At 40.5% G+C, this 27754-nt stretch overlaps 1 protein-coding gene across 4 annotated transcripts; it reads left to right on the top strand.

The window, feature by feature from the left end:
* The first annotated feature begins 35 nt into the window (after positions 1-35).
* Positions 36-26354, top strand: rasal1 (RAS protein activator like 1). 4 transcript variants are annotated; one of them, XM_030417731.1, is made up of 23 exons: positions 36-87; positions 346-596; positions 885-941; positions 2729-2842; positions 3242-3303; positions 3783-3794; positions 5585-5714; positions 6267-6348; positions 7101-7241; positions 7393-7484; positions 9079-9196; positions 9369-9522; positions 12356-12420; positions 12729-12841; positions 14341-14533; positions 14736-14873; positions 16825-16969; positions 19093-19265; positions 21106-21243; positions 22913-23048; positions 23951-24071; positions 24472-24542; positions 24651-26354. In XM_030417731.1, the coding sequence occupies exons 2-23, from the start codon at positions 532-534 to the stop codon at positions 24797-24799; spliced, it is 2469 nt and encodes an 822-aa protein (XP_030273591.1). In that variant the 5' UTR covers positions 36-87; positions 346-531; the 3' UTR covers positions 24800-26354. The 4 variants fall into 4 exon arrangements, with proteins under 4 accessions (XP_030273591.1, XP_030273594.1, XP_030273592.1 ...); XM_030417733.1 differs by lacking the exons at positions 36-87; positions 346-596 and adding an exon at positions 622-756; XM_030417732.1 differs by lacking the exons at positions 36-87; positions 3783-3794 and having other exon boundaries at positions 170-596.
* Positions 26355-27754: the final 1400 nt, after the last annotated feature.

The raw sequence follows: 27754 nt of genomic DNA, 5'->3' as shown, positions 1-27754 counted from the left end.
TAATAGCGCTTGAAGTAGCCTTGTTTGTTCGCCAGATGGCGCCTAATAGCAAAGAAGAGACGCTCCAGAGGATCAGACACTTACCAGGTATGACCACATTTACAAATTACTAATTTAATTATTGTACGACATCGTATTTAAAAAGGCAACAGCCGCAGTTACACCCAGATTGTGAAAGACATCAAATATGAAAACAGTTCATCTCAGGTGTTGGTGTAAATGCGATATATTCGATCATGTTCATGTCAGAATTGACATTTCTGATCATTCATTTGTCCTGTTTAAGAAGAGCTGCTTTAAGACGGACTAAATGCTGGCACATCTTCCCCGCATCGTGTCCCACAGTGTTCAACCTGCCGCACTGACTGGGATGGATGCATGCGCGCCTGTGTCGCGCGCTACTGGTGGGCTGCGCGCCGTCACGCGCTGAAGGTGCCATGAAATGAAGAAAACTCAGAGGGGAGACCACTGTTTATAAGAGCGCGTATGGGAACATAGGAGGACCTGGATTAATAGCTCACTCCATTCAAAATGGCCAGAAACACATCTCTGTATTTCAGAATTGTCGAGGGCAGGAACCTCCCCGCCAAAGACGTGTAAGTAATTTCTGAATGACACGCGCCTTTGTGCTCAAGTCTCAGAATAGGCAGAATCATTATTGTCTAAATGCATCAGGTTAGTTGGATGAAAGAAAAAGTTCAGCCTCCATTTTCCTGGTCAGGCTGCATTCCTGTGAAATAGCTGAATGAATTATAGGTGAGAGAGTCGGGTCTACCTGCTGAAACTGGCCCGAGCATAACGTGGGGACGTAAAATGAAACACATGAGCAGGTAAATTGACTATGCTTGTATTTCTCATTCTTTGTATTTTCTCGTCATCTTAAGCTCCGGAACCAGTGATCCATACTGCATTGTTAAGGTCGACAATGAAGTTGTGGCCAGGTGAGTCCTCTCTTGATTCTAAATGAAGATATGTGCACGGAGATCATCTTGTTTTACATCAAGCTACAGCTAGAAGATGTCGTCTGTCTGTTATTGAGTATGTTCATCCCGGGTGAGATATTTGCATTAGTTTAGCGTGTGACTGTGCCCCCGCTACTCCGCACATGTAAATCGGGCTGGGGTGTGTATGATCAGGGTGCTGGTGCCCACGGCGTGGCCCCTCCAACGCAGAGAACCTGATACCGGTCTGGCCTTTTAAACACCCGCAGGTAACCATGGAGAGGCTGCATCAATTATTGCAGGGAGCTCCTGGTGTAAGCAAGGAGAATGCTGGGAGCGGAGAACACGAGTTCAGAGGTGTCTGAGTGCAAAAGTACAGATGAGTTCAGCCACCAAATTATTCAAACACAGCATACAGTACAGGTGATTTTCCAGGTTGTGCTGTGTGACGGCCGGGCCAGATTTCTCTCCAGAAAAAGAGAAAATGTTTGCTGTTGGAGTTAAATTCAGTGGCCATTGTTCCATCTGGCATCACGAGGGAAAACGGCACCATGATTCACTGCAGACACTCACACTAATTATCGTGTACTTGTGGTGTTAGTGGCCAACTGACTCCTTGAGTGTGATGCTCATGGATGATGTGGCTGGTAGATCGTGTTGGGAGAAAACGATTACAGGACGCTCGTAGAAATAGGAGATATAGAGGTTTTTATTGCAATAATACAGGGTTCATAAATTGTTCGGATTGTAGGTTATTCTTTTAAACCTTTATGATCTGCGTAATTTTTTTTTTCAGTGCCTTCTTTTGAGGAGTACAATCATGTCTTTCTACAAAACACTTCTCTTTTAATTTAGATGTTTTAAAAAGAGAATATCAGTCATGATGAAATTAAAATTGACACATGTTTCAAATCAGGATTAGATAAACAAGACTCTGACCAGGTAGTCAGTGCCTGTTATCAGGACACGACAATTTTCAGTTCTGTTCTGTTTGTTTTACAGACGCATTCAGTCAGTATAAAAATGTATTGCTGTTCTTGTCCTCAATAGAACCTTTTTGGCTTCAACAGAATCCTTAAGAGCCGTACGTGATGTATCCAGAAAGCTGACTGAATCCTATAGAGAGGCTGCAATAGTTTTTAAGCAAGACAGTTGAGCTCAATGCAGAGCAGTGATTCCTTACCTCTGTATCACGTCATGCCATGAAATGAAGCACTGCCTTTATGCAAAGCAGCATAAGTCACAATGTTGAAAGCAGATCTACTAAAGGGGGATTTGTCAATATGTTTTAATTTAATCTTTTCAAGGGCTAAGCAAGTGGAGTTCACAAAAAAAGCAAAGATAAAAGTCAGAAAAAACTATTTGATTTTGTCCCTTGGAGAGATTCCAAACGTTGATATTTTATTTTTACATATTACTTGAAAAGCACATGATCTGTTGTCCCTCAGGCTAAGGCTGTCACAGTACCAGAATTTTAAACTTATAGTATACGATACTACTATCATAACTCCATATCTCCTCTGATACCAGGGGAAATATAAGAAAAAGTCGTGCAAAATAGAATAGTCTTTCATGTTTTCTTTTTAATTGGCAACCTGCAACACGTTGTATTGACAAAGCACTAAATTATCAATACTTCTGCCTTCTACTTCTTTTTCCTCAGGCCCGCTTACAAAGTGGGGAAGTGAGGGCTTATCCTGCTTTCACAAGTACAATCGTGCCATTACTCTACTAGACTCTGTTGTTGCATACATTCATGTGAGGTCTGGTTAAACTTCTCTTTTCAGGACCGCCACTGTGTGGAAGAACCTGAATCCTTTCTGGGGTGAAGAGTACACCCTGCACCTCCCCATGGGGTTCCACTCGCTGTCCTTTCACGTCATGGACGAGGACACCATTGGGTAAACTGTCATCCAAAGTTTTCTCAAAATCATTCCATCCTTATTCAATCCCAAGTTTTGACTGATGGAGCTTGGCAGTTGTTTTAAAGTCCTCTAAGCCAGGAGTGTTTTCTTAGCTTGGCCTATGATTTGATATATTTGGGTCAGAACCTCGTGTTCACTTCAAATGTTTTGGGAAGAAAAAACACCAGGCTTTGAACAAACAAACATCGTCAGGCAGATGGTCGCCCAGACTGAGTGATTAAGGATTTTTTTTTTTTCTTCTCTTCTCGTGATAACCAGTTCTCTAATCAGCCTGTCTTCAGATTCACCTCATGTAACCCCAACAAGATCAAACATCTTTGATCGTATTTTCAAACGCCTCTGTCTCATGATCTCTTCTTTTATCTGTTCACACAGCCACGATGATGTTATTGGGAAGATAACTCTGAGCAAAGACGCCATTGGATCTCAAGCTAAAGGTACGACTGAGCGGATCTGCATCAGCCTCTCAGACGTTTGGGCGTATGACCGAAGCTTAGAGGTTAAACATACATGGCGTCCTCTGAGCGAGTCAAAGGTCTGAGTGATTGAGGGGAGAAGTTTTTTTTAAGACTCTGGGAATGTCTGTTAGAGTTCTCTCACACGTTTAATTGGTCCAGGAGCCACATTGTGTTTATTTTGTTTACAAAGCGTCGCAGTTTGGGTTTAAATGTCACAATCACAGTACATCCTCCTTTAATTATAATCAGACATAAGTATGTGTGTTATACGAGTATGCCCATAGGAAATATTTATTTTTATTGACCACAAGCAAGCAAACCTTTTTTCTTTTATATGAAAAAAGTTATTTTGAATATTCTGGATGCACATACTGAAGTTTTTTGAATCATGCATCACACTGAGTTTTATTTTTCACTTACTCCCATTGCCGCAACCCAAACCTAAATCATCAATCAAGCCAACTCAACAAGTAAGTGATATTCACTGTGCGCTCATGTGCTGTCTGAATGATTGGAAAAATGTATTTCGGAGTGGGAAAGATTCCCTCTCAAGCTGGAACAACAACTCGGAATGTCTGAATCATGGTGGAGGAAAGTAAACGTTGGGTTGATGGAGACTTTTACCAAACTCGTATTCTGTATAGTCGCTCTATCATTTCCTTTGGTCTTCCTTTGCAGTCAACTTGTTGTTTAAACACTCTGAGTGACAAAATGCTAATCAACTTCTGTTTTCGCGTCCATGTTGCTCCCACATTCCCACATGACACACAGGTACACACTGAAGTCGGAAGAACAACTTCCGAACTTGGGAAATGAGACCAGCGGAGGAGCACGTGAATGCAGCGTTATGCCTATGCATTGTTGATATTATGGAAGTGAGCTTTAATTCCACCCTTATAGGTGTTCTTGAGGCTTAGCGACATTACTGACAGCTATGACACCGAAGATGAGAATCTATCTGAAGTCAGGCTGCACTTCACCGGATTGATAATAACACGATGCTTGTTGACGTTGACTTGTGAAACTTAAGAAGGTTGAACTGTGATTGCAAAATTTTAACTCAAACATCGATGTCTTGTAGATGATGTCAAAAAATGGCTCCAACAAGTTTGTTGGCCCAAATGTAACGTAATGAAATCAGCACTCACACTGATGACTCTGCTGGAGCTTGTCTGCATAAAGGGTTTTTGTTTTTTTTCATAAACCTTCCTATTGTGTGGAGGCAGAACAACCAAAGCACTTTAAATGGCTCCAAACCATTTAATGTCTGGCTCTCTAACAAAGCCTGTAACATTCAAGAAATTACTCAGTATTTACCTCAGCATGCACTCTAGCACTTTCTGCACTGTCTTGGCCAGACACACAGCTTTTAAAACACGGTATGTCGTGATGATCTTGCAATTTTATCAGATCGCCCAACGTGTTTACCAGGCTATGTTTGATGCATGCACTGATGTTTCTCTCCTAAGAGCCACCTGGCGTGGCCTTCACTCCTTTGATTAATTGCTGCATTGTGGTACTGAGTCAGTTACTCCCTCACAGGAGTCTTCTCACAGTCTGGCCTTGACATCGTATCCCGGCTTGTGTCTGCTATTTGTCAAGTGAAGAAAAAGAACACTTTGAATTCAGCATGACTGAAATGTAATTTACATGTTGTTCAGACTATCAAGGACTGTACTGCAGGCTTTTTTCTCTGACTGTGCATGCCTTCACCTTGTCTCGTATTTGCCAGGATATTCGCTAAGAAATTGCTATTTTCAAATATGTACATACCAACGTAATATGTACTTACCCAAATATGTAAAGATGATCATTAAGGTAATTCATTACACATAAAATGGCCACTGCAACTTTCTAAAACCCGCAGTGATGTCACCAAATTGCTTGTTTTCCCCGTCAACACAACAAATCCTTAAAATTCTCAGTTTTTTGTCGAATAAGACCAAAATGATGCAAATCCTCCCAATAGAGGAGGTGGAACTTTAAGTGATTATGAGAAAAGTTGCAGATTATTTTTCTGTCGGACGACTAATTGATTACATGACTAAAAGTTTCTGCCAGAGGATATCTCTAATTTAATAATTGATAATAATAATAATTTTACACTGAAACGATAAGTTGATGAACCAATTTGTAAGTGTACTAAAAACAATTAACTGAAAAAATATATTTTGCATCCCGACCATGTATGATCATTTTTATAACATTTAATGCAGACGTGAGTGTTTTAATGAGTAACATCTCTGTGTGCTGTGGTCAGGGTTAGACAGCTGGGTGAACCTGACGAGGGTCGACCCTGATGACGAAGTCCAGGGAGAGATCCACCTGAGGCTGGAGCTGCTGAAAGATGCAGAGAAGATCAGCCTGCGGTGTAAAGTCATTGAAGCCAGGTAACATAACTGTGAGATTTAACATTCTTTCATTTCTTAAGGAAATGAGCACATTTACAGATCGCTCTTGACCAGATGGCATTTGCAAATATAGTTTCAATGGGTAAATCATTTATCGTATATGTAGTTCAAATGATTCATTGGTCGTAAGTCAGAAGTTAAGTTTCTGTAGCCGAATCCTTGCGGGGGCCATCACTGCTTCTGTGCTGACATCTTATCGCCATCGCCCTACAGGCATCCACAGTCCCCTTCTGAGTCATACTGCCACTATCGCACCACTCACTGCCCCATCTGTGCGTCCCAGGCTACAGTCTCTCCCTCTCAGGCAGGGCACTAATGAGCATGTCAATCAGGGTTTGACACTGTGTGATTCAGACATGCATCTGATGAATGTGAATTAAGTTTGAAAGGATCAGGTCAAGTGGAAAGTCTTGTTTTTTTGCTGCTGCCCCACAATAATTAATTGAATTTGCAGAACAGGCACCAGGAGCTTGTTGAGGTTTTTAGTGTATTGATCCCTTCTGATGTCTTTTGATCTGGTGATACCCGCAGAGACTTGGCTCCGAGGGACATTTCTGGAACCTCTGATCCATTTGGAAGAGTTATTTTCAACAACCACAGTGCGGAGACCTCGGTGAGCTCTACAGTATGTGCGTGAATGGACAGTATGTGTTGGTTTCAGCTGAATCTTAAAGGAACAGTTCGCCCAATCAATATCTACTCAGCTGCATGCAGTTGAAATTGTCAGGTGAAGTTTGGTAATCCACGAAACATCTCTGCAACTTCACAACAGCAGCTGAAGTAGATAAGTACTTTTTTTATGAAGTAGAACATAAGAAGAACATAAAATGACCCCATACCAGCGTTAACCAGGTCCGTACGCCCCATTCATGGTAAACGTTGTTATCTTAACAGCTACAATGAAGATTCGGCTTAAAAAGATGTGTAAATATTAATAATAATAGTATTAGTATTTATCTTAAATAGTCTTTTCAAATCAATTTGGGATCTTGGGGCTTCCGGCAACTTGGACTATAATTATGAGCTGTATGGAGCCATTTTATGTTTTAATTTTAATTTTAGCCCCCATCTGCTTCAGTTGATTCAGAACTTGCTGAAACACTGTTATGTTGTGAACCTCTAAAAATGTAGACTACAGAACTTCACACGAGTTTCCATCTGCATGGGGGTGAGTATCTTGTGACTGAATTTTCATTTTTAGGTGAACTGTTCCTTTAAGTACACATTCTTCCATTGTAACTGATGGTTGTATGATAGCCTCATTGTCTGTCATTTTATTTTGTGTTAGTGTTAGTGTGAAGTTTAGTTTAGTGAAGAGAGATCTTGTTTTAGGGCTTCCTAACAGCCCAACCTGCTGGGTTTTAGATTATCAAGAAGACCCGTTTCCCTCACTGGGGAGAGACACTGGAGCTGGAGCTGGACCCAGCGGAGCTGAGCGAGGAGGGTAATGTGACTGTGGAGGTCTGGGACTGGGACATGGTGGGCAAGAACGACTTTCTTGGAAAGGTGATGATGCCACAATTAGTATAATAATCCATATTTCATAGATTTCATGTTTCGATTGTGACGGTACAGTGCAATTTCTCCACTGTAAATTCTTTAATGAGTTATTTTTCTTTCATGTTACTGTATCCTTGTTTGTTCTTTATTTCCTCAGGTGGAAATCCCTTTTGCTTGTTTGCACAAGACACCTCTGTTAGAGGGCTGGTTTCGTTTGCTGCCCTTGGGAAACAATGAGGTTGACGCTGGGTGAGGATTATGGGTGTGCTTGTTTGTTCAATGTGGTGAGTTTGTGTGTTTGTACAACTGAGTCAAGAATTTTGCTTTAAGACTGATCAGCAGTATTCACGCAGTGTTTTAGAATGCGCTCAAGGAAAGTATCAGTTCCTCTCCATGCTCTCTTTCATGCTTTTCATTCACAGGTGTAGAGCCAGGTCTCTGACAGCATCTGTTCCTTGCAATAATTTTAGAACAAAGGGAAGCTGAGTAAAATGCTATTTTGGAGGATGGCATCAAAGTAAAGTGAATCTCACAGGTTTATTAGGAAGTGGCTCACAGTTAATTAGGGGAGTAGAAGCTGGTTAGAGACCTACTTTTGCCAAAGTAAAGAAAGTGTGTTGGCTTTAAAAGCAGTTTGAACAGACCTTTTTCACAGTTTTTTTTTATGTGAGGACTCTCTCTCTTCTGATTCTGAACAGAAAACTGATGGAAATGATCTCTCAATTTTGAAATCAAAATCAGTATCAACAATTCTCCCAATCATTTATTCTCTCTTCCTCCGCATATTTGTGCACACCCGAAGAAGAAAACCAGTTATCATACCAGTAGCCTTTAGCATCGCTTCCGGACACGTATCATGTATACACAAAGACGATCAATTGACTGCTACCAGAGGAGACTGTTTGGTTTATTTTCTTTTTCAGAGATCCTTTGGGAAGAGCGTTTACTTGTGACAGGTTTCAGAATACAAACTTACTGAATTTCAATCTTGTTGTTGTTTACTGGTGAATCCAAGAAGGGCGTTATTTTTGTTGTATTCAGAGATATTTAATTTTTGGTGATTAGTATTTGAACTTCCCTAAATTTAACCTGAAAAAAGCTTCCAGGATAAAGGGGAGCTGTTGTTTGTTTGACATTTTAAAATGGGAATTTAAAAATGTAAATCACAGTTATCAGGATAAAACCATCTGTTGATTACGAGGAACTTTTTAGTGTTTATAAAACAGTCTCGTGATTCCTCTGATGATTCTAAATGACCTGTAACACCAAACTAGACCACAATTTGAATATAGTTATTATCAATGCCTGTGCTTGGGTCCGATCACATTTAAAAAAAGGTGTAAATACATTACCTCTTCAAATGCACGCGCCACCAGCATGCGCTAGCAAAGATCTTTATTCCAGTAGGCGCTGGTGTCGTACTACTTTTGTCGAAAAGGGTCACGAGAATCAACGAAAACTGAAAGTTCCTCGTAGTCACGTACACAAACAAATCCTGATGCATAGCTGTCTGTGCTGGAAAAAAAAGTTTCAAACGAAAGAATCGAATTGTGACCTTAAAATGGAAAGTCAGATCAAATTGGGAATTTTAAGAATCGTGGCATCCCTATTTTTAAAACTAATTCAAAGGTAATCAAGTGTCTAACTAACAGAAAAACAAAGTAATCTAGGGGGTTGTGTTTGTTGAAAAATGCACCTTTCCCACATAAAATTTCTGGCTTCTTTCAGATTCGCATTTTTCCTTCTCTTCCAGCTTATTTTAAATGGAGACTTACCTCATGATAAGATCAGTGTGTGCAGAGAATCTCTTTTCTCACTCTGTGGTGTTTTGCTCTGTTGCCAGTGGGAAGTTGGGGGCTCTGCGTCTGAAGGTGCGCTTGGTGGAGGATCGGATCTTGCCATCAGTGTACTATCAGCCCCTCATTCACCTTCTGGTGGAGTCTGTCATTTCCCCCACAGAGGTCAGCATCACCATTCTTATTTAGTACCAATGCTGAAACTTTCCCTTGACTTAATCCGCACTTATCTCGACTCAGCCTGGTTCATTCATTCTGTGGGGTTCCAGATGACAGAAAATCTCTTTGTCCAAGTCAGCAGCGTGTCTTGGTTTGACCTCAGTCCGCTTCTCACCAGGTGGAGGACAGCAGTGCGCTGACCATGCTGGAGGAGGTGACCACGGTCGAGAGCCGGCAGGATGTAGCCATGACCCTGGTGAAGATCTACCTGGGTCAGGGCCTGGTGGTGCCATTCCTGGATTATCTTAACACCCGGGAGGTTAACCACACCAGTAAGACTAAAAGAATTTTAGAAGTGCCAGACAAAGCCACATCACATTCACAATACAAACGTACAACCACGGAAACTGCTGCATCATAACTTAATCTCTTTTAATGTCACTTTTAACCTGACTCACCGTAACGTGTCAAAAACTGTTTATTGTTATTCCTGACCACAGAAGCCGGCAAAAAATACATTCTTCCCCTTTTCCGTGTCAATATGAGGTTTGTTGGTCTGTTGGACTGTGTTGTGACTCGTTTCGGCCTGCTGTAATCAGCTTTCTGCTTTCTGTTGAGTGACTGCACAGTACATGGTGCTGTCAGGGGCTACTAAATAACATACATGTGATAATACATAATATGTAGACTAGACTTAAGAAATTGTATTTTATTTATTATAATTTGTGTATTTATTTTTGTTAGCAAATTTATGTGAAGCCAAGTCAATATGTAATGTTAATCTATCTTGAATGATCAACTAAATGACCCAAAATAAAGATTGATTTTAAATGTGGCCCAACAAAATCAAACCCGTACGTAAGCTACAAAATGGCTAAAAAGACGGTGACATCTGTTTGCATAGAAAGTCTTTCTCTTTTTAAATTAGAGATACTTGTATTTTAATTAAAGACATTTCATTCTCATACCAGTAATTTGTATCTTTAAAAAAAACAACAACAATAAATTGCTGTCAGAACCAAACCATTGATTTGGAGAATTGTTACACCTCGGCTGAGTATAATGTTGGATAAAGAGTCCGAATTCTGTGTACTCTAACTTGTACTTCAGAGAGCTGACTCATGTGCTCCTGTCGGATAAAGAGGCATTATTTTAATTTAACGCCTACATACATTAGCTTACAAACATGTAACAACTGTGATTACATAATACTCAGTGTGCACAAGACCTAAGTTTATCTCTATTAGTCATGTTCGTATTAGTCAGAGTTTGGGACATGTGTTTGTTATTGCTGCGCTCTCCAGAGACCTTCTGAGGCTGCTTCTGTTTAACTCTGAGCTGACATGAAGGTCCCTGAACACCACGTTCATGGTCTGTGTGTGGGCAGCTTAAGTCTACCAGCACTATATTTACTAGCTCAATGCCAATTATTTACTCACCCGACAGTCCTTTCATGGCTTCTCTGTGGTCTGTATTAGTCATGTTTTTGCCTCCGCACCATGTCCCCATTGCTAATTCACACACAGAGTTTGGCTCCGGTGGTCTCTGGGTTCTGTTAGCGTAGTTTGAGATAATAAGCATAGCGCCCAAGTCTCCATAGCAACTCCACATGATCCAAACGCTAACTGCTTGATCAGGAATAGATGCTGTGGGCAGCCAGACATTAAAGTTAGGCTCAGGGGTAAAGAAAAGGGAAATGTACTGTACACCCACTGGGCTGCAATGAAAAACCCAGCCTTCCCCCATATGTCTGCATCTTTGAATCCAAAAATTTTACCTGGCAACCAACGCCCGTCACCATGGATATTTCAGTACTGCCACCTTGAAGGATACAAACATATCATATCGAACGTTTCTGCCTTTAAATGTCTAAAAATGACTACATCTGTTTATTGAGTTGGATACTTACATTATCCTGCGTGTTCACAACAATTTTTCACATTTTCAGAGGTAACAGTGTGTTTCATTGGTTCGCCTGTTGCTATAACATCCAGGGAAACATCATATGATATGTTGCAGAGAGGGGAAATGATGGTGGCGTACAAGACAACACATAATGCTATTAAAACTTTAATACATTACCTTGTCCGTAAACATTTCTGCCTGAGTTACTTCAGATAGATAGAACAACTCCCATGATCTTACATCATCAAATTATTTTCAGACCCACAGCGGCATTACTTGCAAAATTGAGCCTTGGGTTTGGAATATGTCAATCAATTCTTGGCTGATGAACAGAGCAAAGAGAGATCAGACAGAATAGAACACATGCACGTCTACCAGACCAAGAGCCTGAACTGAGGGTGGAAACAGCCAAAGGATCTCCACACTGCATTGAGAGCTTTCAATTAATTTAATGAAGCCATGTGTCATTATGTGCCTGATGAGGCTCTCTGTGAAAGCTTAAATGTAGCTTCATTACATTCATTGGAAGCTATTAATAGGGTGGTGGGATCCTTTTTCTGTTTCTGCCCAAAGATAAGCGTAAAAGTCAGTGTCTTTTTAGGACTATTTGGGGCATTAAATGCCATTTTCAGACAGACAATGGTAGACAGATGACAGGAAATTAAGTGTGTGTTTTTTTCAAATTTCTCATTATTTAAACTAGGTATAGAGAGCTGACTGAGAGCACTTATTAAAGTGACACGGGGTAAGTTTATGCCAAATATCAAGTTCATCAAAAGGGGCTTTGTAATGCGAAATCCTCCATCTTCGTTTCCCTGATTCAGATGAAGAACATTTTAAAAGATTTAGAGAAACCTCCTCAAGAGCAGACAGACATGTGATAGGTGTTGCATGAAGAGGGAAAACAGACGCACAAATTTCGTTTATATTTTCATATTTTGATATTGCTCTAAATCCTAAACTGCATCCCTATAGTTATAGTTTAATATACTGTGTAGTTGTTAATGGCAGATAATAGCTGCAGGATGTCAGTGGCAAGATTGCTGATTTGGCTCTTAGTGGAATAGAGGAACGGTAGAAAGCCGCAGTCAATGATAGCTAGCAATGAGCAGCAGGTGTAGGTCACTTTGGTGATATGCTGCCTCATGTATTTTTGGAGCTACCTTGAAATCTCTTCCATATTTTACAAATGTCACCTTTTTAATGTTATTCATTCATGTATTTCTATAAACCAATCTCTCTTCTGTTTTGCTCCCCTAGCTGATCCAAACACTTTATTTCGCTCCAACTCCCTTTCCTCCAAGGCCATGGAACAGTTCATGAAGGTGTGCTGACGCGTCTCTTTTATTTTATCAGCCATTCTAAGCAATTGATTTTTTTGTCTCTGCCGTGAGTAAAAGCACGACTTTGACTTATTATTATCTCTAACCTTCAGTCAGTCTTTGCTATTGTCCTCCTCCCTCATCTCTATTACAAATACACTGAGTTAGCTTCACGTCTTATGCTCCAGTGCTGTATCATTCTGTGCCTTGTTTACGCTTTCTATGATGCAGATTTACAGATTTAGAATGAAATCTTGTTAGCGCAGATGCAAATGAGATGTCTTCAACATATGGTATTGTTTTCCTGACAGGCTGTTGGCATGCTGTATTTGCATGAGGTGCTGAAGCCCATCATCAACCGCATCTTTGATGAGAAGAAGTACATCGAGCTGGACCCGTGTAAGATCGACCTGAACCGCACAAGGTAAAACGCAATGCCATTATTGTAGCCTGACCTAATTACAGTCCAGATCTGCTTCGCAGGAGCTTGTCTTAAGCCACAAATGATGTGAGTGGATTTCTGGTTGTAGGTTTTTGTGTACAGTTCACAATCTGTGTGGTAAAATGGTCAAATAGTAAAAGGTGCCACAGGAGAAAAATGACTTCCTCAACGCTTCACCCTTGAGAGGAAGACATCAATGTGAGAAAATGAAAAAAAGAGATTGGAAAAAGGGGTAAGGCTGTTGCTTGGCAACTGCTATGAGCCCCCTGAGATGTCTATCTCTGACATGGAGGGAGATCATCCAGGATCTGACATGCTCCACGTCTGCAGTACATCTGCCTGCCATCACCTTATTTGTTGTCTCCACTCCCTGTGTAAATATGTCTCCAGACAATTCTGTCGTCAGTATCTCTTTTTTTTTCAGTCCAGTCGTCTAAATAGCATGCTCGCACATGTAATGACATAATCAGGAGCACAGAGTTTACCAGTTATATTGAAAGAGACATTGTAAATTTGATTAGCGGGCTTAATTGAGTGTGTTTTTTAAATGATTCAGTCAAATATCTACATAGATTCTGCACCTTCGTCTTATTTGAGAGACTTTGTGTCCTCAATAGGTGCTGACACAGGGATCTCATTTACACGAAGTATTGAAATACGATCAGAAAACGTTATCCAGAAATAAGGAAAATTGCATTTTAAGGCAAGGTGTAAATGTATCTTTATCAGATCTTACCGACCACGTCTGGAACTAATTGTCTTGCATTGTGTTCACATATAGGTGTAAATGCAGTCTGTACAGGAGTCCTGCATCTTAACATAACATTACCCTTAGACAGATATATGTTTTTAGTTAATGTAGAATGTAATATAAGAAGGCAAATATAAAAATGCGTTTTTTTTTTTATCCTCCTGTGTCTTGTTTTGATTTATACTTCCTCTCTTTGTTTTTTAGTTTAACCTGTCCCTTATTAGTCTTCCCTCCCTAGTCTGTTTGAGTCAGTGTTTTATCCTCATTCTTTGTTAGTTTTGTCTGTGCTTCTGTCTGTTTCCCAGTCCAATGTTCTCTCCCAACATATCTTCAGTGTTCCTTTGGGTTTTATACAAATAAAGGAGAAACTTTACGTACCTTTTACATTTGCTGAATTTACTAGAAGTGACAAATAATTGATTTTTTTTGTAAACAGTGTCTCATAATGTTTATAGCTTCCTCTTACTAACCAAACAACTCACAACATTCTGTGATTTTTTTTAATGGAGTCTGGGGCTGATTTGCTGCAACCTCATTTATTCAGGAGCAGGTTTTGCTCAGGAGGACAATGATCTGATCTCAGCGAGGATAATGACAACACATTAAAAATACGAGGTTAAACACAAAGGCGAGATCAGATAATGTGTCTGGATCCAGACAGCATATTAATACAAGGTGTAAATAGGCTGAGGGACTCAGTCATTTACAATGTCTTTCTTTCTCTCCGAAGACGGATTTCATTTAAGGGTGCCGTGTCAGAGCAAGAGGTGCGGGACAGTAGTGTGGAGATGCTGCAGAGCTACTTGACCAGCATCATTGAATCAATCGTGGGCTCCGTCGATCAGTGTCCTCCTGTCATGAGAGTGGCCTTCAAGCAGCTACACAAGAGAGTAGAGGAGCAATTTGCTGAACCTGAGAATGAGGTCAGTCTGGAGGAAAATGCACGGAGGAAAAACAGCTTTAAGCACCATCAGTCTAATATAATGTATCTGTAGGGCTTGTGAATTTGACATTCAATCGTTCTACATTAACATTACATGTTACATATTCAGCTACGGCTGTTTACCTGAGAGAACACATTGAGGCTCATTATCTCTCTTGTCAAATTGGCTCCCATTTGTACAGGATGTGAAGTATCTGGCCATCAGTGGGTTCTTTTTCCTGCGTTTTTTTGCTCCTGCTATCCTCACACCGAAACTGTTCCAGCTGAGGGATCAGCACGCTGATACGCGTACGAGCAGAACTCTGCTGCTACTGGCCAAGGTACGGTAAACAACACAGACATACACGTAGACACTGCTGTGAATAATTTATTCATGGCCAGACATCACAGTGCAGCAAAGACAAACAGTAAGGAGGTGGATGCACTCAGTATGAGGCTACATGCTGTCTGCCAACTGCAAGGAATTTTGATTTGCAGGTGTAAATAAAATAGATATGAAGCAGGGTTACAGCATGTGATGTTTTTACAATGCGACTATGCTTTTGCGGTTTTGCAATGATGGCCAATACCAGCACAAATACCACTGAGCCAATTTTAGCTTTTTCTCCTTGCTATGTAGTTACACAACGCTAGTTAGTTTGCAATATCTAATTAAGAATATAACATTTCTGCATTGAAATGTCTCAAAATGACTAAACCTTTGTTATGTATTTCGTTGAGTAATGTATTATTATCCCAAGTGTTTCCAACAGTGTTCAGACCAAAAAGAAATAGACATGTTTACTCTCGGTAATGGTGTGTTTAATGTGGTCGCCTTTCCCTATTAATAATGGAGAAACATAAGATGCTATGTCAGAGAGTGAGGAAGGAGAGAGGCAAATGTTACCAACTGTGACAGAATACGGGGCTGCCCACCCCAAGAGCATTGACTATAACTTTAAACTTTAACGATAACAACGTGAGCATCCACATTGATGGATGATAGCGTTCTATAAAAGCGCCAAGCGTGTGCTGCACACCCCGGCTGTGTCTAGACTCGGCAGATAACGAAAAAAAGATATTGATGACCTATTTTTCACAGCACAGAGAAACAAAAAAAAAAAAAGAGAGAAATGTGTCAACAAAATTCTTCAGGGATGAGAGTAGTTAGAAAAATCCAACACTATGTTACAAGAGTAGTCGTCTTTAACAGCAAACTTTAATCATACTTTGTTTGAGTCAAGTGGTCCTGGCGATTGTCAAAGAGCGGATCACTCAGCCATCCACTTGAGTTACAACAACTTTTAAAATGGCATATTTAAGGCTATTGTTATAGTAATCGTTCTTTGTGTGGACAGCCCTTAAAACTTGAATACATTGCCTCGTCTGTGAACATGATTTCTGTCTGTCAAAAGTCAGGCAGATTTTCATCAATAATGGTGGTTGTTTAACAATGAAGAACCTCCTCCAAAGCTACCCTACTTTTTTTTTTATTGTTTTGATTAGGAGACCCCTGGTGGCTGATGCGTTACAACATGCGTTTGAATGAAATTAAAGTTTCATCTCAGTGAACTGTAATTGTTCAACGGTAAACATAACGCGTTGTTAGCATCCGGGAGGCTGGAATTAGAAGAAGACAATCGTGACAACTCAAGATCATGCACAGCATGACTTGGCTTGCTTCACCAACTTTGCCAGGAATGCTGCGGTTTTAAAGAGTCATTGTTTACTATAAAACTTAGTACAATGCCTCCTCACATCATGCTCTGCTCAAATATCCTATTTCCAATGGATCAAATTACAAAAGATAGCACAGACAAAACATTTCCTTGTGACTGAAGAAAGGTGTCTAATAGGTTATAATGGCGCTTTTCAATGTAAATTGACCAGACTTGAGTCTATATGAACGAAAGCAGGGGTTTACATGTCACATGTTAGACGATCAGTAAAACCTCGCTGCTCTTCCACGTGTGGCTTTGCATTTGCTGTCCATGGTACTGAAGTGCTGTTGCCATGGGTCCTCTACAGAGAAGGGAACATGCTATTTTTACCTCTGTGTGGCTGCGACCAGACTCCGGTTCAAAGCCCAGCTTCAGAGAGGTGTGTAGGGAGGGACTTCCTCCCTGGGCGTGGGCCGGACAAAGGGCCTCACAGCATGCTTGGCCTCAGGGACCCTTTTGATCTCTGACTTTGAGATATGCAGTCACTCACACTGAGTTCTGTCAGTAAGTGCAGGTCTGATGTGCTGGAGATGTGAGTGTTGAGTGGATTTTGTGTCTTCGCGGTCGCCAGGCTTTACAGAGTGTCGGGAACCTGGGCCTTCAACTGGGTCACGGGAAGGAGCAGTGGATGGCGCCTCTTCATCCCATCATCCTCCGCAGTGTGGCCTCCGTCAAAGACTTCCTGGATAAGTTGATCGACATAGATCACGACGTCGGTAAGACTGAACACAGTGAACACAACCAGAGGTGGAATGTAACTAACCACATTTACTGAAGTACTGTACACAACACCAAGTATTAATTCAAGACTTGAATATTTCCAGCTTATACTGCTTGAGACCTCTACCTCATGACATCCCAGAGACAAATATTTTGCTTTTCGCTCCTGCATTTGTTTGACATCTTCAGTTACTAGTTACTCTTCAGAACACACTGTTTTAAACCCTTCAGGTTTAGAAAAAACAAGTTTCTCCAAATGTGTTTATTTTGAATGTCTGGCATATACCGAAGGACAAAGTGTTCCTTTATGTAATGAGAATTTCTCCTGCTTCTTAATGGAGCAGTTCACCCAAAAATGAAATTCAGTCATGATTTTCTCACCCCCATGCCGATGGAAAGTTTTGTTGTCCACAAAGCATTTCTGGAGCTTCATGGCAAAACAGCATTATAGCATTCTTCTGAACAACTGAATTCGACCTGTTAGAGACTTTAAAACAAAACAAAACAGACAACCAGAAAAAAAGACTCAATAGCGCGTGTCTTATGTTATTCAAATGTCTGGAAGTCCTATCTGATATTAAATGTATTAAAAGTATTAAAAGCAAAAGTAATAATACATGCAGTATGTTTATATAAATGTAGATAGAGTACACTTTAGGTCGACTGACTAGCGGTCTGGACGATTAACAGGTCTGATATTCAGCATTTTGAATCAGTGTTTTTTGTAATCTCATAGCCCATAAAATAAAAGATTTTATTTATTTCAAAAATCAGCACTGTGGCTCTGATGCAGCATGTGATCTGCAAACTAACTAGTGACTGAAGTTATCAGATAATCGAAGTGCAGTAAAAAGTACAATGTTTCCCTCCACCATGTAGTGGAGTGGAAGTAAAAAAGTAGCAGAAAGTGGAAATACTTAAGTAAAGTAAAAATACCTAAAAACTGTACTCTGTAAAATACTTCCTGAGAGTACTTTGTTAAATTCCATCACTCTATAATAATAAAAAGGCTGAATGAATAATTAATACGTGACATTTACCTGTAGTGGAGTATTTTCACACTACTTCCACCACTGAGCATATCACTGAACTTGTAATGAAAAGGAGAGGAGGTCATGCTGTTAATCAGCCACAGGCCAGCTGTTAGCATATCAGCTTTGTCAGGATTAAGTGAAACAACACCATAGCTCAGTGGTGAAATATTCATAACTAGCCGGAAAAGTAGAAAAGAGATGACACGGTCAGCGAGCTGGCGGGGAGCTGAAGTGAGAAGCTGAAGGCGCAGCTACACGCCACACTGCTTGCGAAACGTGTCTTGGCTGCCTTCTTGCTGTCATCTGTCAGCGAGGCCGTTTGTTGTGAAACATCTTCCCCCTCTGATGTATCATGTTTCTGCCTCCTTCTGCACATCACACCCACTCTTTTCTCTTAAAGGCCACTATGACATTTAATGCTCTTCGGGTGGATTTGTTGGACAGGAGAGGATGCTTGTTATGCCTCTTTGAAGCCGTCTGTCATGTGGTGATGGAGGAGGCTGAGGTGCCTTCAATGACACCGTGCTGAACATGAAGACTTGCGCTGTGCACTCACAAAAACAATTATCGACATTAAGTTTTTTAATTACATGTAAATTTCAATCTAATTCGACTACATGAGGTCACTGTACAGTATCATTTAATGCTAATTGTATCTGTCATGTTGACTTGATATGTATGAATTAAATAACTAGGAAACTGATTTACGGCAGACAGAATGACACGATTGAAATGTCTTATTTTTATGTATAATACTTGAATAATTTAGAAGTTCCTCTTAACTTTACATGTAAAAAATGCATAAACAAATAAGTACATTTTCACATCTGTTTTATTTTACTTTAATTAGACCAAATTATTACATTTATTTACATGATTTATATTGACTCAACGAGCTTCCCAATAAATGTATGTAATAAAAGTGACGCTTTACATTAAACTGTAAAAATGTACATGTAACCAAACTTTTGTTGTTGTTTAGTTTAACAAAAAAAAACTGGTTATTGTCAACAGCACCACCTTGTGTTTATGTGGATGAACATGCCATTACTAAGTGTTGAAACTCTCGTGACTTCCTCCTGCAGTGTCGGAGGTGCCACAGAGGGCTGTCTTCATGCCCTCAGTCACCGTTAAAGAGGGGTTCCTCCACAAACACAAGGCAGAGGGACCCCAGCTGCTCTCCCGCTTTGCCTTCAAGAAACGCTACTTCTGGTTGACGAGCGAGACGCTGTCCTACGCCAAAACACCTGACTGGCAGGTTGGTATTAAAGTAATAGGACAGTGCTTTGTAATCCAGCCACTGTGTCAAGATGCGGCTTGTTAGTGTTTCTAAGGGGAGACACTGCAGGTGACCACAGACCATGTATCAAGACAATTATTTTCTGTAATACTTTTTCTGAAATGTTTATATATGCAAATAAGACGCTATCTTTTTGATATAGCATGAATTTGGGCTGAAGTTCAAGATGAGAAAATTGGATAAAGCTAGGTTAGGTCAGAAATATTTGCAGAGGGAATTTTGGATCCATTTTTGTAACAATCCGTGAATCAGAGAGTACTGTCAACAAATGGCAAACAAATGCAGTCTTTGAAAAAACTGCTTTTGTGAAAACAGCTAAGATATGTTAAAATTTTAGGTGTTTAGAAGACAAATGGTAAATAGGAAAAAAAAGGAACATTTCATGTGCAGTGTAGTTTCTCACCGTAGTCCAAAAAACATTTCCGAAGCTTCATTATTAAACAGCATTGCAGCATTCTCTTTAACAACTGAAGTAGCTCGGTATTTGTTTTAAAACAACCAAAAAAAACCCAAACAAAACATAAAATGGCTCCACACAGCTCGACTGGCATCATCCAAGTCTGAAGCTCAGATATCCCAAGCTGATTTAAAAAAAATATGTTATTTACACCCTTTCTAACCTGAAATCTTCACTGTAGCTGCTAAGCTAAACGTGTTTTCAATCAACTGTGCATCAAGGGTGTAAATGCCATCTTTTCAAATCAATTTTGGATCTGGAGAGACTTAAATTATACATTATGAGCTATATGGAGACATTTTATGGAACTTATTCTTCCATAATTCCATAATTTTGCAATGCTGTTTTTGTCCAGAAATGTTTTGTAGACTACAAAACTTCACCCAACTTTCTATCCGCATGTGGGTTAAAAGCTAATGACTGAATTTTTATTTTTGGGTGATGTTATTTTAAATCTCATCTCTTCTCTTCTATTTTGACGTCTGGATATTAGTTTTCAAAAAAGGAATTTCTACCAGGGAAACACGTACTTATTGTCTCTGTCATAAATAGAAAAATAGATGTGAAAACTAAGACCCATGTGAAGGTGACTCATCCATTATTATTAGAAGCTGATACGGCCTCTGATGATGAATCAGCCTCTGTGTATTACCTCTGAAGGACATTTATCAACTTGGCTCATCACAAGAGGAAACATTTTAGTCGTCCCCAGCTCGCTTCATTATTGTTGTGTTGGTCTCCGTGTGAGAACATCATTAGCGTTATTAGCATGTGGTGCCCAACCCTGTGATAATGATCTCCTCTCATTCACCAGCCAGAGATTGAGAGAGAGAGAGAGAGAGAGAGAGAGAGAGAGAGGGAGACTGAGAGCGGAGCAGGCTCTCTCCACCCAAGTAAAAAGCTCTCTCTTTGAGCCGGTCTCGTCTTTGTGTGACTGGAATAAAGGCGGTGGGTAATTGAAGGCTGTGGATATTCATGCTAACATTGCAAATCAGATCGCAGACAATGTCCTGGCCCCTTTCCTCAATGTTGGAGCACTCCAGTCTCAGTGAGGCGAGCTCCCATTGGAAGTGGCTGATTTACACTTTAAAGTGGCCTTTGCTGTCATGCTGATCTCATCTTCACTTCCTCCTCGTCTTACTCTGTCCCCGCTCTCCTAATGTGTGCAGAATATCTCAGTATTAGACGCTGCTCCACTAATTTGCTCTGTGATCAGATGTCTCTTTTACTTCACTTAAACCTCAGTCTAAACTGCCTCAGGCAGAAGCACGATCCATCATTAGCAGCCTGTGCCTTACTCGTGGTAATTGGTGTTGTGGTTTTGTGGCTGAATTGTTGCAGGTGCGCTCCTCGATCCCCATTCAGTGTGTGTGTGCCGTGGAGAGGGTGGATGAAAATGCCTTTCAGCAGCAGAATGTAATGCAGGTCATCACCCAGGACAACGACGGGCAGCTGCACACCATGTACATCCAGTGCAAGGTGCATGGGTACTGACACCAGCCAGTGACCAAAATCATTATTCCCTAAATTCCATTATTTTGTCGACAGTTAAGTTTTTAGATTAGAATTAAGCGAGGACTCACTGAGACCTTGTCCACGCTTACACAGATATTTCTCAAAGCTTATTCTGTGTGTTTAGACCTTTCGTACTTACATAAACAGCACTTTCAGGTCACTGAAAACAGACTGTATAGATATTCAGAAACTCTGTTTTCAGTGTGAACATCTGGATGGGCAGAAATACAGATGTTTGGAAACTATGATGCAGACCACCCATGTTTGTTTCCTGATTTGGTCTCATCATTGTAATCGTCTGCAAATGTTGACTCGGAGTGTGTGTTACTATATAATGGAGTGTTTGAGTTAGTACGTTGACGAAATAGATGTTATTTTATCCATATTTAGAGAGACATGAACAGGCATTGAAACACAGTGACGGAAAAGAAAGACAAAAACGGCTGCTGACGATGTTTGAATTAGAATAGCATTATCCAGGAGGATTCTTGGAAGAGCAGTCACGATTTCGCTGCCTCATCATTTTTGTCCTATTTTCAGGAAAAAATTACCTGTTGCCTTGGTAACAGCTGGTACCTGTAACTAGTACTGGGTATTGTTAAAAAAAAATTCATTAGAAAATATATGAAATCTGTTTAAACTAAAGATCACATCGCATGCACATGTAGTGAGCCCCGTCTCTGGGTGTAACTCAGTGTTTTTCCTGCATGTCTCCAGACGGACACGACCTAAGACCTTGGCACAACAAGCATGCTGCATACTTAAAATGATGAGGTTAACTCTTTAGGTACTGAGTATTTGAGAGAGAGAGAGAGTATATAAGAGTTTTACAGTTTGTTACCCATCCCTCCCTTTAACATATTCAATGGAACTAAACGTTAAAGTAAGCAAGTAAGGAAAAACTTACCAAATGTAAAAATCATTCACAGTATTTTCTGTCACTAAAGCGACCAGACAGAGTATACAATCTTTCTCTTGTTTACACTGGCATGCACATGCCTAGTGTATGTGAGTCACTGACTTAATCTCAATGTGACATGTGTCTTCAGGTGTATCAGTATAGATGGAGATTATCTTTGAATTGTTGCTGAAACCCTGTTTACAAAATACTCATGTACGTGTGCACTTGGCCTTAAATTAAAACCTTTTTATATAACCTTCTTTCACATAAAGAATAATCTATTTTTTCTAAACTTAACAGTTTCATAAGCCTTTTGAGCTTGCTATACAACTATCTACTCATTAAGAATTTTTCAGAACTTAGATAGCCTCGATAGACTGACGACAGGGATGTCACGAGCCAGTACCTCATGGTTGTGCCAGCGCAAAATTTATATGGCACATTAGATAAACTTCATCCACTGCCATCAGTGAATTTCATCTAATTCGCAGATAGTCCAAAAGCAGTCAACAAGGCGAATATCAGCCTGTACCGAGTTAAGATCCAATAAAATACTGATGACAGCCGCTTTCTTTTGGAAAAACTAAAAGATTTGAATTGTTTGTTATTTCACTGATACATGAGTTTAAGAAAGGAACGTTAACTTCAGGCATAAAGAAATAACAATGGTTTGGTCTGGTTACTTTTTTGGTTACAGTATGTGGTAACAGGTGTTTTTTAATGCCCGAACAGAATGTGAATGAGTTGAACCAGTGGCTGTCTGCGATCAGGAAAGCCAGCATCTGCAATGAGCGCATGCTGCCCTCTTTCCACCCGGGGGCTCATCGCAGTGGCAAGTGGACCTGCTGCCTGCAGGCGGACCGTGCTGGTAATCCTGCTTTCATTACTTCTGATGCCGCACGAAGGAGGGCTGAGGCTGAGGATGTCGCAATTGAACTGTTTTTATTGTAAATGTTTGAAAAATGTAGCAGAGTCACACTTATATGTTAAATGTTAAATATGTTAAAGCGCACACACCAGATGCATCATATCATCGGAAATGAAGCCAGACATGAGCAGTGTTGTCCATCAGCATGCAGGGTTTCATCGAGACCACAACACTTCTCACTTTCCTCCTCGTCCACTAACTTGTACCCGGCTTCAAACAGCGAAGGAGCTCCTGGCGATTCATATTTAATGAATAAACCCCTCAATTTGTAGCTGCCATGTTTCTGTTGCTTCAGTGGAGAATGAGCTCTGAGAAACATAATGTGATTTTCTCTGACCAATTACATCTACTCGCTGTCTTTCTTGAGCAACAGACTCATTTTGTCAGCCACATTTATATGACATGTTCCCTAATATGGAGTTGAGAGATATGTTGATTTTTCCTGTGTGTAGAGCACCATGGTTTATTTATTTATTTTATTTATTTATGTTGTTTATTTCGGGCATGTCAATTCATAAACATCACATTTCATCATTGTTCAAATAATACAATACACATGGCCGAAAGGGAAAAGCGGGAGAAGCCAAAGCTTATCAAGTCCCGCCCCCATTACCCACAGGATAAAATCTTCATCCTGATCTTTTCTTGTCATTTGCATTTTACATTTTCCCTTTTCTTTTTTTTTTTTCAACTTCTTTTGTTATGACCTTTGACAAAACATATTACAGCAGTAGCATACAGAGCTGAATTCAAGCTCTAGACAGTACATACAGATTACATGTGTGTCTACTGTTGTGTGCCGATTTACAGGGCTATGGTTCAATTAAAGGCTTGGTTCTCAGTTACAGGCTGCAGTAGAACCCACTCAGCTGTGACTCTGGGCGACTGGAGTGACCCACTGGATCCTGACGTAGAGACGCAGACCATATACAAGCAGCTTCTCCAGGGCAGAGACAAACTCAGGTCAGTCCGGGAAAAACAGTCTGTAAACAGCCTCAGTTTGGATGCAGTTCAATTTACTGGACACTAGAGGTCTATGTTGCAACACAGGAGCTCTGCAGCGGCTTCTGCTTCCTGACACCAAAAACAAATGTCAGTCCCTCCTTGCAAAGACTTTGCAGCTTCTAGAGAATAGTTTGTGATCATATGATTAATGACCTCGTGATTAATGTTGAAACATCTTCCCCCTCTGATGTCTCACGTGTCAGCCTCCTCCTGCAAATCATCCCTTCTATTTTCTCTTACAGGCTAGTTAAGACATTTGATGCTCCTCAGGTGGATTTGTTGGGCAGAGGTGGAAGCATGCGAGTTTATTCCTACTTTAAGGTGATCTTATAATGAATGTTTCTGACTGATACCGCAGGAAAAAACACCTGGAGGTACCCGACGGTGATCAGACATCCAGCAATAAAGACAACTCTGACATTCTCCCAGGTATGGCTCCAGCGTCTAAACTGTATTCTTACTGCTGTTTGAGTCCCTATGCTATCATCATGACGATATATTTTGGGTTGATAGCATTGCACACTGTCTTTTCCATAGATGGTGCAGAGTCCAACGTTCAGCTAATGAAGTCAGGTCAGAGCGTTGCAGCTCGGCTGTTGTCGGTGATAGAGGATCTGGAGCAGACTCACGCCACTTTCCAGCGCAGAGAAAAAGAGGACGGCACCAGTGTCATTCTGAATCCCTAGACTCAACACAGACCGGGGTCCACTGAAGCCCCAGTTGAAGAGGGGGGGGAGGGGGGGCCAGCATCCATTCTTGACTGTCAGGGAGAATAAAAGTGGCCACAGGATGCAACCTCCTCCAGCCTTTAAGTATATTTCCTCCTGTAAAGAGCAAAGGGAATCCTGCCACTTTGAATATTTTTGTATTCTCCAAGTGCCACCGGCTTCAACAGCGCCGGCTGGGGAGAGATTATGATACTTGATGATAAAGAGGGCCGAGGGACTTTGAAGCATGATCTGACTCGATATTTTTTATGTAGATAACAAGCAATCCCTTGCATGGCCTGCCTGCATCCACTTGTTGTGAAATGTGAAAAGAAGCTTTTATATTTTGAGATACTGTACAGGACCTCGGTCACACATTTTTATGCAAAAAGCTTGTTGTAGTGTAATCTACAGTACCTGAATGTAAGGTGTTTTGATATTTTGCTTTTATCAACGTTTAGTTTTTTTTAATTGAGTCAATTTATCACTATGGTTGAAAATGTAGCAGTGACATTAACATCATAGGTTAAACCACAAGGAGTTTATTAAATGCTGCTGCACATGCCACATTATAACGCTGCCTGTACAGTAAGCAAAATGAATATGATTTGAATTGTTGCTTTGGTCCCTTTATACAAACCAATGTGCTTTTGTTTGGTGCTATGGCCAGTCAACTTAAACGTTTGGTTCTGATGTAATTTGCGTATTTAAAATGCCCTTACTTACTTAATGTAGCCATTTCTAAAGTCATAAAGGTAATACTTACCTTTCCATACGTATAAAAGACCTTTTCTTTAATATAACAGAGGCAATAGAAGTTACAATGATGTGAGATGTTTGTTAAGATTTTGGTGCCACTATATTGGGCGCGCAGGTGTCAGGATACGTTTGAGATGCCAAATTTGTTTTTAAAAATGTTTAGAAATTGTAATATTTAAACACTTGAATCACACAAGGACACACAAACTGTACACAGACATGTTGTAAAGCCATTTCCCGGTCATGGTCGGTGCCTTTTTCCCGTAAACGGAGAAGGTCAGTTATTATAATGGAGATCAGATGTGTGATCTCTCACATCGCCTCTGCGGGCCGCCCCGCCTGTGGAGCCGTTTAGATTATATTCTGGTGCAGCTACTGTAGTGTCTGTCTTTCTTTTAGAGGAACAACTGTGGACTAGTTATCTGTGGAGTAAACATTTCTACTGCCTTAGATGTAACACTGTCGTACACATTCCAGACATGACAATCAGTAGGCTACGTTCATACGGCGTTTTGATGTTTGCTGCACTACACCATTTGTTTAAGTGATTTGCCACTTCAGGTCTATCACACAATCTTTTAAACTAGCGTAAACATCAGATGTTGCTTGTGAATCTTGATATTTCCTGAAAGAGGGCTTTTATTTTGAAAAAGACAGAAGGGAAAACACTACTGCCTGTACTTTATTTTGCAAACCCACCATGATGGTTTGTTCCAAGTGGATTGTTACTGTGAACTAAACAACTGTACTATTCAGTAAACTCTTATAGTTTATACGTCTATTGTGTTCTCTTCTAGTCATTGGTGCAGTGAAACGGAGTACATTTACTCAAGAACTGTCCTGAAAAACTCTTTTGGGGTACTTGTACTTTACTTGAGTCTTTCCACTTTCCACATGTTAGTTTGGGGAACTATCGTCCATTTTACTCCACTACATTTATCTGAAAGCTTTAGTTACTTGATTCTTTACGAATTCAAATTATTCATAAAAAATATAACCAACTTCTAAAATATGATGCATTATTCTGGACAAAGCTTCCCTGCAGTGCTTGAGGTAGTTAAAATGTGCTCAGCCAGCTGCAACATTAGCGATGCTCAGTGATCAATAATTCAAATCCATTAATATAATATACTGTATATCATTCTGAAATAGGCCAGTATGCATAATGAGCACTTATCTTTGGTCCTTAAAGATGTAATATGTAAGAATTATGTGTTTAAATGTCTAAAAACGACTGGACCTTTCTTCTATATTTTTTTGCGTTGTGTAGTTGTCACATGATCCCAAATGTTTCCAACAATGCCCAAAGAAATCGACAGCTCACTGAAAGTAACAGTGCTTCGTTTGGATGACAGTCAGTAAGAAAGTCGGCAGGTGAGACTAAATGTCACCTGGATAAAAATGAAACATTTCTCTTATCTGCCAACATTTGTGCCTGGTAAATTTGTGTGGTTGAGTGCAGGTCAGCTGTCATTGAACTCAGCACACACCAGAGACTCCGGTTTCCCTCTCTTCTTGACCCCTCTCCTCTCTCTAATGTTGTGTTTTATGTGAAATCAAGTACATTTCCCCTTCAGCTCAAGTCGGCAGTCAAAATCACGGAACGTGAACGCCCAACAATGGAGGGATCGTTGCTTCGGTCGGGGTGATAAACGGGAGTATGAGATAAATTCACTTTTTAATCGCAAACTTTAAAAAGGCATGTGTGAACTCTGCTGGATCAGCGCAGAATGCAACATAACTCTGGTTGTTTATTCCTTCAGAGGGCCTGCCTCTGCACCCGACACTCTCCTCCAGAGCTAGGCTGCACTGAGCGGCTGAGCAGTCGTTCTGCCCGTTAACAGACACAACCAGAGGCGGACTTACAATTGGGCAAAGGTTGACAATCTCTTTGGGCCCCAAGCTACCAAGGGCCCCATTAAACATCTCATAACTTATGGTTAAGAAAGTGTTATTTTCCATTTTGTTAGGATTTTCTTTTAACCCATGTGCTAAAATGGCATCACAATGCTCAATCCATAATGACTGTCTCAGGGCCCCCATTCAGTCCCCACTACGTTGGACTATTCCATCTGACTGCGTATGTGCTTTTCCTTCAGTAATATTTTGAATGCAGGATGGTAACTTGTAGGAGTATTTCTACACTGGAAAGTTTGAGGGCTTCTTCCATCACTT

The sequence above is a fragment of the Sparus aurata genome, chromosome 5 (assembly GCF_900880675.1).
Source record: "Sparus aurata chromosome 5, fSpaAur1.1, whole genome shotgun sequence".
Taxonomy (NCBI): domain Eukaryota; kingdom Metazoa; phylum Chordata; class Actinopteri; order Spariformes; family Sparidae; genus Sparus; species Sparus aurata.
Note: the sequence above shows the minus strand (reverse complement) of the source record. Positions and strands in the feature narration are given on the sequence as shown.

Bases quoted from the DNA above. Each gene is read 5' to 3' on its own strand.
- rasal1 (XM_030417731.1), top strand. From the start codon at position 532: ATGGCCAGAAACACATCTCTGTATTTCAGAATTGTCGAGGGCAGGAAC. The intron at 14,874-16,824 runs GTACGGTAAACA...CGCGGTCGCCAG, and splicing joins CTCTGCTGCTACTGGCCAAG to GCTTTACAGAGTGTCGGGAA. The intron at 19,266-21,105 runs GTTGGTATTAAA...GAATTGTTGCAG, and splicing joins CCAAAACACCTGACTGGCAG to GTGCGCTCCTCGATCCCCAT.